Genomic DNA, 15,150 nt, shown 5'->3' with positions numbered 1-15,150 from the left:
CCACTGAGAATGAGATGGCTGGATATGCGAGTCTGAATGAACTCCGGAAGTTGGTGATGGACAGGGAGGCTTGGCATGCTGCGATTCATGGGGTTGCAAAGAATCGGACAGGACTGAGTGACTGAACTGAACTGAAAGCTGAAAAAAAGAGCTAAATCATTCACTTTAGAGATTAAGAAACAAAAACTCATAGAAACTGAGATTTGCCTAAAGTGAAAGTGAAGTCGCTCAGTCGTGTCCAGGTCTTCGCGACCACAGGGACTATATCCTACCAGGCTCCTCTGTCCATGGAATTTTCCAGGCAAGAGTACTGGAGTGGGTTGCCATTTCCTTCTCCAGGGGTTCTTCCCGATGCAGGGATTGAACCTGGGTCTCCTGCACTGCAGGCAGACGCTTTACCCATGAGCCACCAGGGTTAAATAAGATAATGGTTGTATTTTTTATTTTTTAAAAGAGCCAATCTTGCTATTTCACATTCCAGATTTGTTATATGCCTGCTGAAAAATTGATAATTTATTTTAAAAATCTCATCCAAATTCAATATAGTAATTTTCCTCTAGCATATATGTCTTGACAATGTCATATAAAAAGGCTCTAGCATTCATCCTCAAGTATCCGGTGATTTCTAACTACAAAATAACGTATGAAATGTGTTTCCTTGAACACTTGAGAAAAAGAAAAGCAGCAGCCATTTAGTTGTCTCTAAATCCATTTATTTTGTTGGGAAAGTGATAAAGTATTTTTAGGTTCACAAAGTTTACAAACAACTCTTTAAGTTAAACGTGTAACCAATATTTTTATTTTATTTATAGCAATGTTAATTCTTTTCTTGAAGCTCTCTAACCTTTACTGCATAAGTTTCTTTAACAGAGACAGACTTCTCTAATAAAAATATTAAAAAGGAAAATGAACAAAGGATTCATTAAGTCAAATATTACCTAAATACTCTAAATGGAATAATTTTTGTTGAAGCATCAAAGTTCAGGCAAAGAGCAATAAGCTTTACAAGTATATGAGAATTTAGGCTTACAGACGAGTACTCCTTCCTGGCTGGCAGAGCTCTGAATTCACTGGAAGTCTAGAAGCCAAAGCGTATCACTCAGGAGGGAAAAGTATATCAGGGAGGCCCAGATTTTCAATCTATTTCCTTTTATCCCTTTCAGGTAACTTTAAGATTCTGGGTGCATTTATGGAAACATTCTAACCATTGACTGGGTCTATATTTCTAAGAGAGAGAAAGGTCTGTAATTTATGATCAAAGTCAATGGCTCTAAACTGAGGTTCCTTGTATTTCTTGGTCATCTTGGCACTCAGGTATGTAATGAGTTCACATCTCTCCACAAACTGCTCCATCTTCTTCTTGTATTTTTTTCTTGTATATTCAGAACTATTGGGATTAAAGGCTGTAGAAAATTTTACAAGACTGTGAATGTTTTGTTAGGTTAGTGCATCATTAAAGAGAAGGAGAACTATGTGTGTGATTGAGCTGCACAGTTTGACCGAGAAGATATCTAAATCCCAAATAAAATTTGGGGATTATTCTATTTTAGATCATAATTGTCACTATTCACCTTCTTGTACGGTGTGGATTATTGAGAGCTGGTTATGTTACTCATGGTACCTGCTTTAAAAACTAGAAACTCAGTTTTGCTAAAATATTTGCTACCAGCGCACACACACGTGCGTGCGCACACACATACACACCGCATGCAAGTGACCAGCCCAGTTAGACAATCCTATTTATCACAATTAGTGCTAAATTAGTTCCGAGTAGCATATCATTTCTAGCAAAAAAGAGACATACCTTTCAGATGAAGTGCTATGTAAAGTAGCGCAGATCTCTGTACACTTAAGAAGGGGAATTTGGGCTTTAAGCATCCCGCTGCATTCATGGCTTTAATTAGAGCAGTTGCAATACCCTGCAGGTAGGGAACGAATTATGTGTAATTTGAGTCTGTTTTATTTTCTTGTGGCAAATAGATAGAGGCTATTCTTTGCTTCAAATAGCCTCCTCAGGATTGAGGATGGAGCTTAAAAAGATAGTTAAATGAGCACTTGCTGCTGCTGCTAAGTCACTTCAGTCGTGTCCGTCTCTGTGTGACCCCACAGACGGCAGCCCACCAGGCTTCCCCCATCCCTGGGATTCTCCAGGCAAGAACACTGGAGTGGGTTGCCATTTCCTTCTCCAATGCATGCAAGTGAAAAGTGAAAGTGAAGTCGCTCAGTCGTGTCCAACTCTTAGCCACCCCATGGACTGCAGCCTACCAGGCTCCCCTGTCCATGGGATTTTCCAGGCAAGAGTACTAGAGTGGGCACTTAGCTCTACAGAAAAGAAACACAAAATACATTTGATTAGGAAAAATTTTAAACTACTGATTGGCTTAGTGCCAGGTAGGTGATAGATACATCGGTTTCATTATGCAATTCTATTTATATATGCTTGACATTTTCTGTTTAAAAAAAGTTGAAAGAAGGAAACACGGACTTGTCTTGGTCCATCTCTGCTTCCGTTGCTCAGAATTGGTCAAATTCTACTCCCAGGACCCTGGACCACCTACCCAGGAACTCCAGAGACCACAGTTACCACTGCAGTCAAGATTCTGGGGCCCCAGGCAGGCAAAGAGGAGGACACTCTTCTCCGGGTGAGTGTCCTCTTACCTTCTGATATTAAACTTGATCAAAAGCTAACCATCTAGGGGAGATGAAAAAAAAATGGTTAAGAATTTGTAAGAAACATATGAAATTGTGCCCTGGGCATCTGTTTTATAGAACTTTTTAAAAAGGACTTTTAAATAATGGTTGGTAACTGATACATCTGACTATATTTAGAAAGTGTTAGAGAAATAAGAGTGATTTGAGTAGATAGCTTCATCCAGATTTTGGGCAAAATATGTATTTGGTGGTTCAGTTGTGGTGACATCTTAACTCTTTCAAGCAGGGGGGAAAAAAACCTCTCAGAGACTGAATTTGCATATTTCACATTACAGAAAAGTTTTACAGACACTGAAATTTCAAAATAAGAAACAAACTACATGTCAAATGTAAATAATTTTCTAAAATCCTACTCTTTCTTCACTTTAGTGAAGTCATTTGGGAATTAGCTACAAAAATGGGGTCTTTCCTTACATTTTATTTTCACAACTACTCAAAACCAAGATAGGTTAAGAGTGGATTTGCAGCTTAAAATCAGGACACTCTGCCTTTAATTTCATTGTTACCAAAATAAAAATGATTTTTGAAGAAGAGATAGCTGTAGTCTTCTAATATCTAAACAGAGAAACCCATGTGAGCGAACCTGTTCCAGATATCCAGGCAAAGGCAGGCTGGTGAGATACATTGGTTCCTTCAATGGGGGAAGTTTGTAAGGAAGCTTCTGATTCCAGTATTTCTGTGGCGACCTACGAATACCAAATCCGTTAAATGATGATCACAAATGTGTTCATTGTGTTTACACAGGAAGATAGATACGCAAGAGGCAACTAAAAGATAACGTTCATTACTCATTTTTCTTGAGTGGAGAAAATGATACAGAAGCAGGAAGACTGAGGCTCCTAGAAATTCATGACCACCAACTTCACCTGGGGCCCTAGCCCTGCTCACCGCTTCTCAGTGTTCTTGCTTTTCACAGCACCTATATGAAACTTTCTTTATATACTTTTATCCTCACACTTTTATTTTGAACTGACAAGATACTTCAATTCCGCAGGTAACTCCTGCGTGAAAAGTGAAAGTGAAAGTCGCTCAGTCATGTCTGACTCTTTGCAACCCCATGGACTATACAGTCCATGGAATTCTCCAGGCCAGAACACTGGAGTGGGTAACCTTTCCCTTGTCCAGGGGATCTTCCCAATTCAGGGATCGAACCCAGGTCTCGCGCATTGCAGGCAGATTCTTTACCAGCTGAGCCACAAGGGAAGCAACTCCTATGTTGGCCTTGCTTTTATCTTGTACTACAATTCTCCTCACACTGGTAACCCTCTCAGGGACGCCTCCCCCAACACAAGGTGCCAGGCTATAAAAAGAGAAGTCTTCAGAATAGAAAGTCCTCGGCTGCTCACCACAAGCAGAATCACACACAGGTTGCTTTCTCCATGGCAGAGCTTACCTCAGACCTAAGATCAATCTCCACACATTCTTTGGATGCCTACTCCACCCTATCTCCAGAAATCTTAAATAGCATTAGAGAGATAACTCTCTTCCACTTTCATGGCATTTCTTTTATTAGATCCTTCCCATGTACCTGAATTTAAACATGTTCATACCTTTCCCATTGGAAAAAAGAAGATAAAAAAAGAAAAACCACCTTATTTCTTCAATCCTATATTTCTTTCAGCAACTAATGTCTCTTCTCTTTTTACTATTAAATTTCCTCAAACAGTTTCATGAGAGGTCACAAACCACTGCACAAATTCTAGCTATGATTTGATGGACTTCCCTGTGGCTCAGATGATAAAGCATCTGCCTACAATGCAGGAGACCTGGGTTCAATCCCTGGGTTGGGAAGATCTCCTGGAGAAGGAAATGGCAACCAACTCTAGTATTGTTGCCTGGAAAACCTGATGGATGGAGGAGCCTGGTAGGTTACAGTCCATGGGGTCACAAAGAGTTGGACATGACTGAACGACTTCACTTTCCTCGTTTCCTTTATGATTTGATCCACATTGTCAGTTTTTTAAAAAACTGAAGTGCAAGTGAAGTTGCTCAGTGGTGTCTGACTCTTTGCAAACCCATGGAATGTAACCTACCAGGCTTCTCCATCCATGGAATTTTCCAGGCAAGAATACTGGAGTGGGTTGCCATTTCCTTCTCCAGGGGATCTTCCTGACCCAGGGATTGAACCCGAGTCTCCCACATTGCAGGCTGACGCTTTACCATCTGAGCCATGGGGAAGTCCCCCCATCAAAAAAACTAAATCAGTCACAAAAGTTTAAAAATCAGATAACATAAGAAATTTGGTTTCCAACTTCTTGTGAAAAACAGAAACGTGTGGCAGTAGGTAGAGGCTGCCCCTTTTAGCTATGTGTACATATATGTATGTGTTTATGAGTGTGTGTAAACTCACATATCTTTCTGTCCCAGGACAGTGCATTTAACATAGATATTCAACGAATATTTGTGACTTAGTGAATGGTCTCACCTCAAAAATTTCTGAAGTTTTTCTCCACTCTCACAAATATATATACGATCACGATATTCTAAAGCATAGTGAATGTTACCAGGTACTAGGGCTTCATATCTGAAAGACAAAGGAACAAACAAAAACAACTATGTATTGTATCATTAATACGCAGCTGGGAAAGACTGAGGACAAGAGGAGAAGGGGGTGACAGAGGATGAGATGGTTGGATGGTATGACTGGCTCAGTGGACATGAGTTTGAGCAAATTCCAGGAGGTGGTGAAGGACAGGGAAGCCTGGTGTGCTGCAGTCCATGGGGTCGCAAAGAGTCAGACATGACCTAGCAACTGAACAACAGCAATGACAACTATGTAAATAAAATGTCATAAATATTTCATTTTTCTATCATCACAGCTCAAGGAAGAAAAAGAATACTTTCCAGTTAAATAATAGTGACCTTCTGATCAAAATGCTACAATTGTCGTATAGACCACTTATTCCAAGTAGAGCTATCGGCCTGTACTCACACGAGGGCGAGGACTTGCCTTTGTCTGCCATCCTGATAAGTCACTGGACAGTAACCCTGGAGCTCCGCACACCTAGGGAACCGGCTCTTCAGCTCTGACAGTGTCAGCCTCTTGGGGATCATGTCGGTAGGTGGAAGTGGATGAGGTGCTAATGGAGGTACGTAGAATTCTGGATTATCCAAAAATTTCTATAAAAAAAGATGACAGCAACATGACCATTTGAAACAGGAATACTTTGCCAACAAAACCCCACTGAGGCTCTCCTCCTGCTCTTCCCATTTTCGGCAGCAATGTTCAGTCCCGCAAACCATCTGAGAGGAGCTTTCTGCATTACAGTAACTCTTTCCCTGTCTGGAAGTTCCTTACAGTAATATCTGCAAGTGATGTCACTTACAGTCTCTCTCCTTTTAATGTTTTCACTCATGCACTCATCTACCTATACTGAAAAACGTTTGTTGAGCTCTTACTATGTGCCAGACACTGGCGTGCAGTCCCCTGCCCTGCTCTCCACCTGTCCTGCAGTATAACTAACTAGAGGGTGCATCTTGGCAGGTGAGTTAGCTTCTCTAGCTTCAGTTATCACACTGTAAAATGGAAGGGGCAGACCAGGTACATGGTCTCTAATGTCATTTCCAGTTTTAAAATTCTGTGATTATCACTTAAATAAGCAGAAAGAAAGTAATGTCTTCTTTATAAAGTCATAAAAAAAATTCAGATTCTTCAGAGGAAAATAAAATGTTCAGAGACACCTGATCAGTTTTCAACTACAATCTTTTTATATCACCATATTATGGTTGGTAGAATACCGGAACAAATCTATATTCTGTTCCATTAAATAGAAGTATAAGGTACCCAGGAGATTAAAGTGATAGAAGAAAGTTGAAAGCACAGGGGAGTCATTTCTACTGACTCTGACTTCCCTTCTGCACCTTTGAATGGAATGTCCTGGATGCCCACTCCGGGGCTGAGCTCAGATGCTCAGCATCCCCTCCATGGTTGGGCTTGCCCTCAGGTCTCCCCACTTCTTAAGCTGACCCAGGTGGAGGGGCCATCACCGACCCTGAACTTCTGCTTTGTGCCAGAATATGTCTTGGGATGCAGTCTTAGGACTGGCCTCTGAGTTGCCTTATTGAACCGAAGGATCACAGTTTCCAAAAATGGGGTCCCTGGTCCCCAGCTCCTGGTGTTCCCAGCTGTGCCCACCCCTTCCTGTCTGATGAATTCTAAGACAGGTATTTTCTTTCCCTGGTAAATATTTGGAATTAAGAACAAACTTACATTCAGTTTCTCTAGAGAACTCATTTTATAATAGTGCCCTCTGAACTCTGCTGCAAATTCCAAGGAATCATTTGAAGAACAATCAACTAATTCATATGATTCTGCCAGGCTGACAGGGCAGAACTGTCCAAATTCGCCCAGGCGAGAAATCAGTTCTTCAGGGGAGATACATAACTTGTCAATGCAGGCAGCTTTTCCTATTATTAACAAATTAACTGTTGTTATAAATATATATTTTCACAGAAAACACAATCATTCTCAAAATGAAAATAAATTCAATTATGCTAGCACTATACCAATGAGTACACGTTGTAAAATTCCAAACAGAGAAAAAAGCAAAAGTTTCTTTTCACACCTCCATCCTCTCAACCCAACAGCCCTCCTGAGAGGTAATCACTGTTGAGTTTGTATCTTTTTCAGATTTTTTTTATACATTTGCATACACACACACATATATATTTTTTGCAGATAGGATGCTTATGCCACTATACTGTAAATATTATTCTACATACTTGCTTTTATCAGTTAGTTATAGCCTTTGACATCTTTCCATTTCAGTTTATATGATTTACCTAATTCCTTTTAGTTTATGCGCAGTATTCCATTGTATAAATATACATGTAGATTATTCAATCAATTATATGTTTATAAATATGTTGGTTGTTTTTAATTCTTAGCTATTATAAACTATTTATGTTATATACTGTATACACATACACACATATATATATATATATATACATATCCACTTACACACATACACATGAATTTGCTACATATTTAAAATTTTTCTGTGAGATAAATTTCAGGAAGTACATATAGTTTGTTGACACAATGTTAGTGACATAAACCTCTACCTGTTCCCTGATGGCATCCAAGAAAGAGAAAGAAACATTTAATCCAAAAGTGACTAGGTTTACCCTAAAGAGTCTATTTTTTAAAAAAGGCCCAAGTTCATTCAATGGATAAGTTTGAGTTGTCTTACCAGGACTCCACTAGAATGGAGACTCCAAAGCAATGTTAGATTTTACAGAAAATAAAATTACTTCTTTATACATCTTAGTTATAATGAGTAAATTTTGATCCTGATATATTTTCCTAATGGTTCTTTTCACCAGTGAAAATTTTCCTTTTAAAAAAAATTATGCCAAGGAACGTCTAACACTAACTCAAATTATGAAGCATAAATCATGGTTTAGTTTGTTATGTGACAGTGTAAGCATAAAATTGATCCTTAGGATTGCAGTGATGTGTCTATATCCAAAGAATGCAGAGGCCTGGTAGCAATGCTGGACATGAGAAAGGCGTGGAAGAGAGTCTCTCCTAGAACCTTCAGAGTGAGTACAGCCCTGCCAATGCCTTAATTTTGGACCTCTAGCCTCCAGAACTGTGGGAGAATACATTTCTGTTGTCTAAGTTATCCAGTGTACGGTAATTTGCTATGGCAGCCTTGGGTAACTAGAACAGTTACAACAGACTATGATTTCTGTTCTTTTGGCATTCTTTCTCGCTCTGTCTTGTTCACTTGGTAAAGCAAGCTGCCATGCTGGAAAGGTCCATATGGCAAGGAACTGAAGGTGGCCCCTGGCCAACAGCTGGCAAGAAACTAAGGCCCTCAGTCCAACAACCCTCAAGGAACAAACTCTTGTCAGCAACACATGAATGAGTATGACAGTATATTCTTTCCCAGTAGGGCCCTCAGATGAGACCTTAATCCTGGCCAACACCTTGATTGCAGCCTTGTGAGAGACCCTGAAGCAGAAGACTCAGTTAAACTGTGCCTGGATTCTTGACCCACAGAAATTGTGAGGGAGTGTGTATGTGTTGTTTTAAACTGTTAAATTTTGGAATAATTTATTATGAAGCAATAAACAAACTAATCCACAATTCCATCCATTGTATATGATACAGATGAAAAGGCTAAGATGGTTCTTTCCTACAAAGAATATTATACTACTATAATGCTACAATGGTGTAATATTGTTATTCTAAAGTACTATAATGCACAGTATTATGGAATAATAATAGTGTTGGTAAAGAATACACCATTGTATAGTGCTATAATATTATACTATATGGCACTGTAGTTTTACAATTGTGTATTGCTGTTTACTTTGTGTAAATTTAATTGTGTATTGCTCAATACTTCGGCCACCTCATGCAAAGAGTTGACTCATTGGAAAAGACCCTGATGCTGGGAGGGATTGGGGGCAGGAGGAGAAGGGGACGACAGAGGATGAGATGGCTGGATGGCATCACCGACTCGATGGACATGAGTTTGAGTGAACTCTGAGAGTTGGTGATGGACAGGGAGGCCTGGTGTGCTGCGATTCATGGGGTCGCAAAAAGTCAGACGCGACTGAGCAACTGAACCGAATTGATTGCTCTTTAGCTCAGATGTGCTGACCACACCTCATAGGTTTTGTGTGTGACAGGGTCATTTAGAATCAAATCATTTCAAGTCTTAAAAGATATTCAAATATCTTTTTCTGATTCTTGGGGTATTCTTGATGACATCTGACAATGTCTATCTATCTTTTTCTGGAATGGGACAGAATGAGGAGGAATCTCTTTGGTTTTCTGGCCCTGACCTCGCTCTATCTCATTAGTGAGAATAAATTGGTCACTAAATCAACACTAAATTCAAACAGTCAGCTACAGATTACCAGGTAGATGGTGAAGCAGAAAAGTAAGAGAGCAGTTTTAATTAAAACTCTTCCAGGCAGAGGCACGTGTATCTGGAGTAACATGGTGGATACCGTGGTGCCCCATGCAGATCCGTCGTCAGGGCTGATGCCCCCATCCCCCAGCTGCTGAAAATTTCTGTGCTGATGGCTTGTAGCTGCACTGGGAATTGCCCCTGTTACAGTATAAACTCCCTCCCAGGGTGACCTTTAGACACGTCAATGAAACGATGTAAAGCCTGGCCTCTCCCCTCAGTTTGGGACATTCTCAAGGTCCATCCCAGCTCCAGTGCTTCCCTGTAGGGCCTACCAAGGCCTGTTTCCTCCATACTGCAGGCTAGTGTCTCCCTCTGCCGGGTCTGCTAGCCTCGGTGTATCTCCCGGTTAGAGTTGACAGATGAAGCACAGGATGCCCCATTAAGCTTGAATTTCTGATAAACAAAGAACAGTTTCTAGTATAAAAATGTCTCATACCACATTTGGGATATACTTAGACTAAGAAATTATTTGTCATTTATCAGAAGCTTACATTTAACCAGGTATCCTATACTTTTATTTGCTTAATCTGCCAACTCTACTCCTGAGTGCGCATGCATGCTCAGTCATGTCTCTTTGCGAGTCTGTGGACTGTAGCCCAGCAGGCTCCTCTGCCCATGGGCATTATCTAGACAAGAATACTGGAGTGGGTCACCATTTCCTCCTCCAGGGCATCTTCCCAGCCCAGGGATTGAACCCACATCTCCTGTGACTCTTACACTGGCAGGCAGATTCTTTGTCACTGTGCCAGCTGGGAAGCCCACTTTTGAGAGTACTTCCTGATAAAGATTCTGCACACAAATTTTCATCCTGAGTCTCTTCTCAGGCAACCAAGTCTGAGGCAAGAAGGGTGAAGCAGGGTAAGAACAAGATGAATGAGGCACAAGTTTTTCTTTCCAAGTCACCTGTGGAATGTTTTACTAGTGTGATGCTATCCAGAACTTATTGGGAGTAGGTTTCTAAAACTCATTTCTCTTTTCACTTGCATGCGTATCTCCATGCCTTATAATCTGCAGGCAAACAGAACCAGAGATACTGGGGATGCCCAAATAATGAAGCAAATCAAGATTCAATGATGCCATTATTATCAGAATCCTCACTGCGTTTTCCCTTGTGCAATACTCTCTTTGTCACATTGATCTCTCTGAATATCTTCTCCCTATTTTCCAAAGTCAAAGTCATCAGATGTCTGTGAAACCCCTCCAGACAGTCTTTGGCGTCATTGTTCTTTTCAGAGACATGAGTTGTAGATAACTTTCCTTTTTTTTTTTTTTTTTGATAACTGTCCGTTCTGTTTTGTGTATATTTGGATAAAAATCAAGAAACTTCTAGGAGTATACAATAATTTTCTTTCATGGATTCCAAATATAGATTAAAAAAATTCTATGTTCAAGATTTTTTAAGAGAATCAACATTTATATAATGATATAATTTTATTATGTAAATAGTTCAAAGTAACTAATTCTAGATTCCTAAACAAAACTTTGCCAAGGGTCGCACCACAGACCCCTCCCCTCATATAACTACCATTCTTGAAACTAGCTCCTTATGTGGCATTCGAAACACTATAAACTCTTCTAGTGAGAGACCATGTACTGTTTTATGTAATAGGTTCACATGGACATTCAGTATATGACAGCTTGAGTAGAGGCAGTCATTTATTAGAACAAATGTACATGCCCACAATAATTTGGAAATAATATGTATTTAAAATACTGATTAAGTGAAGTGAAGTCGCTCAGTCATGTCTGACTCTTTGTGACCCCATGGACTGTAGCCTACCAGGCTTCTCCATCCATGGGATTCTCCAGGCAAGAATACTGGAGTGGGTTACCATTTCCTTCTCCAAGGGATCTTCCCGACCCAGGGATCAAACCCGGGTCTCCCACATTGGAGGCAGACGCTTTAACCTCTGAGCCACCTTTGCGACTCCAAAATACTGATTAAGGCTCATTAAATACTGACTAAGGGAACAAATGTTCAAATTGAATGAATTATGGCAACATGAGTCAGGCATGCATACACTTCAAATTCACATTTTTTTGTTTTCAGAGTTATAGGTCTTACCTGCTTTTATTCTTTCCATATATATCTGCATGTATTTATTCACCATTTTAACCTTCTTAATGACTTCATTCCATATCCACCATTTGCTGTGAAAGCCATCAATCACATACCAGTTCTGATGTTGTACTTCATAATATTGCCTAATCTCACCGATATTTTTGCGGTACCTTGAGTTCTTGACAGCTATAATCTGTGAGCTGTTGTGCAATGGATAAGGCAAACTAAGAGAGGAACAGAGAAGGAATGGAAAAAGCTGTCAAAAACCTGCTTCTTCTCCTGGATGATTAATCACTCTTTTATCATTGTTTTCATCACATACATTACCTTGAGTCCTTTTTTTTTTCCAGGAGCAATCTTCTGAAAATCTCTTTGGAAGGCACATCCAGCTCAAAGATAATCATGGGGATGATTGACCTAGCTTCTAAGAGACTCACTTGATACTTAGTTACAGGGTATCCATCAATGACAACACTAGTAAGGAGAAACATGAAAATTAAAATTCCGGATTTCTTTACTCTCAGACCTTTCTTTCTGTCTTCCAGAAAAAGTCTGTCTTTAGGATTAGTCCCATACCATTCCTTAGGTAACTTGATTTACCTTGTCACCTTACCCTCTTTTATATATACATATATGTTTTTAGGGGGCTGTACCTTGCAGCTTGCAGGATCTCAGTTCCTCAAACAGGGACTGAACCTGGGCCCTGGCAGTGAAAGCTTGGAATCCTAACCACTAGGTCACCAGAGAACTCCCTTTATCTCTATTTTTAACCCCAGTCAGCCCAAGAGCTAGAAGAGGGCTGCATACATACAGACACAGTTCTGACTCATATACTTAGCATCATAGAGCTAGATTTTGATGGACTTTGAGAGATATTACACATAATACCCTGAACCTTGTGTTATTTAATTGGTGCTATTATTCTAAGCATGAAACAGTGGGAAGAGGGGCTTCACTGGTAGCTCAGCTGGTAAAGAATCCACCTGCAATACAAGAGGCCCCAGTTCGATTCCTGGGTTGGGAAGATCCCCTGGAGAAGGGATAGGCTATGCACTCCAGTATTCTTGGGCTTCCCTGGTGGCTCAGACAGTAAATAATCTGTCAGCAATACAGGAGACCTGGGTTTGATCCCCTGGAGGAGGGCATGGCAACCCACTCCGGTATTCTTGCCTGGAGAATCCCCATGGACAGTGCTATAGTCCATGGGGTCACAAAGAGTCAGACACAACTGAGCAACTAAGTCACAGCACAGAGCACATTAGTCTAAGCATGAGACAGTGGAAAGAGTATAGGTTTCAGAGGCACACAGACTTAAATTTGAAAGCGGGTCTGACCTCTCTGAGCCTCAATTTTCAGTAAAGTAGTAAATACTAAATATAATAGTAAAATAATGATATTTAACCCTTGTGTGTGTATGCATGTGTTTGGTCATGTCCAACTCTTTGCGACCCCAGTGACTGTAGCCTGCCAGGTTACACTGTCCGTGGGATTTTCCAGGCAAGAATACTGGAGTGAGTTCCCATTTATTTCTCCAGGGGATCGTCCCGACCCCAGGATCAAGATTGAACCTGCGTCTCTTGTGTCTCTTGCATTGGCAGGCAAATTCTTTACCAGTTAAGCCAACAGGGAAGCCCTATTTAACCCTTAGATTTATCTTAAAGATTGTATATCAAGTGTGTAAAGCAATTAGCAGACTAATTCACATTCTTTATAATAGAATGCCTGGCATGGGAAGAATTACCCAACTCTGATCTTAATATTGTAGTTTTATAGCAAATTGTGTAATTTTTTGTACAGAAAGTTCAGTGTAAGATAAGATGTCTTGTAAATCAAGATTTTAAGTACATTAAAATGTTTTAAAATTTTAAAAAAGCCCTGCATAATTAATAGTATTTTAGCAAGAGATTAAGCAAATATGGGAAACATTGTGTTCTAAACTTGATTTTGTAATAAAATTCTATAAGGAGGCTGGATGTGGAAGGGGAGATGAGGAGCTGGTGAGAGAGCCCTGTGGTCTCTGGAGAGAACCATTCCATCTGGACCCATCAGGCCTCTAGGCAGAAATGATACAGAATTTGTTAGTCCAATAGTCTAAGCTAAAGAGTGTCATCAGCAAACTGACAGGATGAATGAAGGCTATCTGTAAATTTCTAAGTCAGGAAACCGACTCCGAGGTGGCCAAGTTGGGCATGCTGGCTGCCGGTCACCAGGAAGGGCCGGTTCATCTTACCTTGGTGCTCTCCAGACTTTGGCACTAACTAGTTCTACATTCCATGGCAGAGAGGACTATAAATTAACAGAGCCCAAAGGCCAACTAGAGAATGTATGCAGCTGCCATTGTTGGTTTTTTAATGGCTCAACTTCTTTGTCCTGTGAAGGATCACTTGAGAGGCCCTTGGGATTAGGGAAATTCAAGGTGACTGGGCAGTCACTGTCCTGGTATCAAAGTGAAATAAAACTTTTGTGAGTTCACAAAAGTTTTGTGTAGCCCTCAGTAAGATCTCTTAATATGCAAAGTTGAATTTCAGGAAGGAGGTAACTCAATTTGCTAGAAAGTCCCAGGGCTTTCTCTGCAGGTGGGATGGGGGGGTTTGGTGGGATGGGGTTGTGGGTTGGGGGTGGATACTCGACACTGCAGAATCTTCTCCCCACCATAACAGGAATTAGGAGAACTGTTATGGACTTGATTAAGGACCAGTGGTAGGGAAGGGCAAGGAGGTTCCTGATAGAAAACAACTTCGCATGACTCAGCAAGATTTTAAGTCAATGATCTGGGCTCAAGGGCAGGGCCTTAGGTTTTATGGGCTTTTACTACTGGGTGGTTTCCCTGAGGGCTTCCCTGGTGGCTCAGAATCTACCTGCAATGCAGGAGACCGGGGTTAAATCCCTGGGTCAGGAAGATTCCCTGGAGAAGGGAATGGCAATCCACTCCAGTATTCTTGCCTGGGAAATCCCATGGACAGAGGAGTCTGGCGGGTTATAGCCCATGGGGTCGCAAAAAGTCAGACACAACTAAGAGACTAACACACTTTCTACTGGATGTGACCAGTGGCTATGCTGGGAAAGTCATGGTTGGATTTCGAGGAGTGTAAACTGAAGACCAGGTCAAGCACAGGCCTCTCCTGTCCAAACGTAGCATTAAGGGAGGGGCGCTGCTACCTGTGCAGAAACTGGACTGGTGAGAGACTGTCTCCACTGGACCAGTACCATCTGGGGGCAGGGGAAGGCCACACCTTCATCACTCCATCGGGCAGTGAGAAGTTCTACTGGGCTGTAGAAGTCACATGGGTCTCCTATAGACTGTGTAAACCTGGAGACTTTGGGATTACTCAGGGGTTGCTGCAGGGAGTGAAGTTGGCCTGTGAGTGTTTAAACTGACTTTTAGCCTGACCGAAAATTAAATTATTAATATGCAACCATATCGGTGCCCAGACTTTGAGAAGC

General features: G+C 40.9%; 1 protein-coding gene across 1 annotated transcript in view; it reads right to left on the bottom strand.

The window, feature by feature from the left end:
• Positions 1–691: 691 nt before the first annotated feature.
• The window catches only part of AK9 (adenylate kinase 9), a 123,568-nt gene continuing 109,109 nt past the window's right edge, over positions 692–15,150 (bottom strand). The window contains exons 36-43 of the mRNA XM_069598140.1: positions 12,034–12,180; positions 11,710–11,930; positions 6,923–7,119; positions 5,663–5,832; positions 5,138–5,236; positions 3,296–3,398; positions 1,805–1,919; positions 692–1,403 (exon numbers count right to left, since the gene is read on the bottom strand). Of these exons, the coding sequence (XP_069454241.1) occupies positions 1,201–1,403; positions 1,805–1,919; positions 3,296–3,398; positions 5,138–5,236; positions 5,663–5,832; positions 6,923–7,119; positions 11,710–11,930; positions 12,034–12,180 (1,255 nt within the window). The 3' untranslated portion in view covers positions 692–1,200. The remainder of the gene's footprint in view (positions 1,404–1,804; positions 1,920–3,295; positions 3,399–5,137; positions 5,237–5,662; positions 5,833–6,922; positions 7,120–11,709; positions 11,931–12,033; positions 12,181–15,150) is intronic.

Source organism: Ovis canadensis, chromosome 8 (genome assembly GCF_042477335.2).
Source record: "Ovis canadensis isolate MfBH-ARS-UI-01 breed Bighorn chromosome 8, ARS-UI_OviCan_v2, whole genome shotgun sequence".
Taxonomy (NCBI): Eukaryota; Metazoa; Chordata; class Mammalia; order Artiodactyla; family Bovidae; genus Ovis; species Ovis canadensis.
The sequence above is the reverse complement of the archived record's forward strand: the minus strand, read 5'-3'. Positions and strand labels throughout refer to the sequence as shown.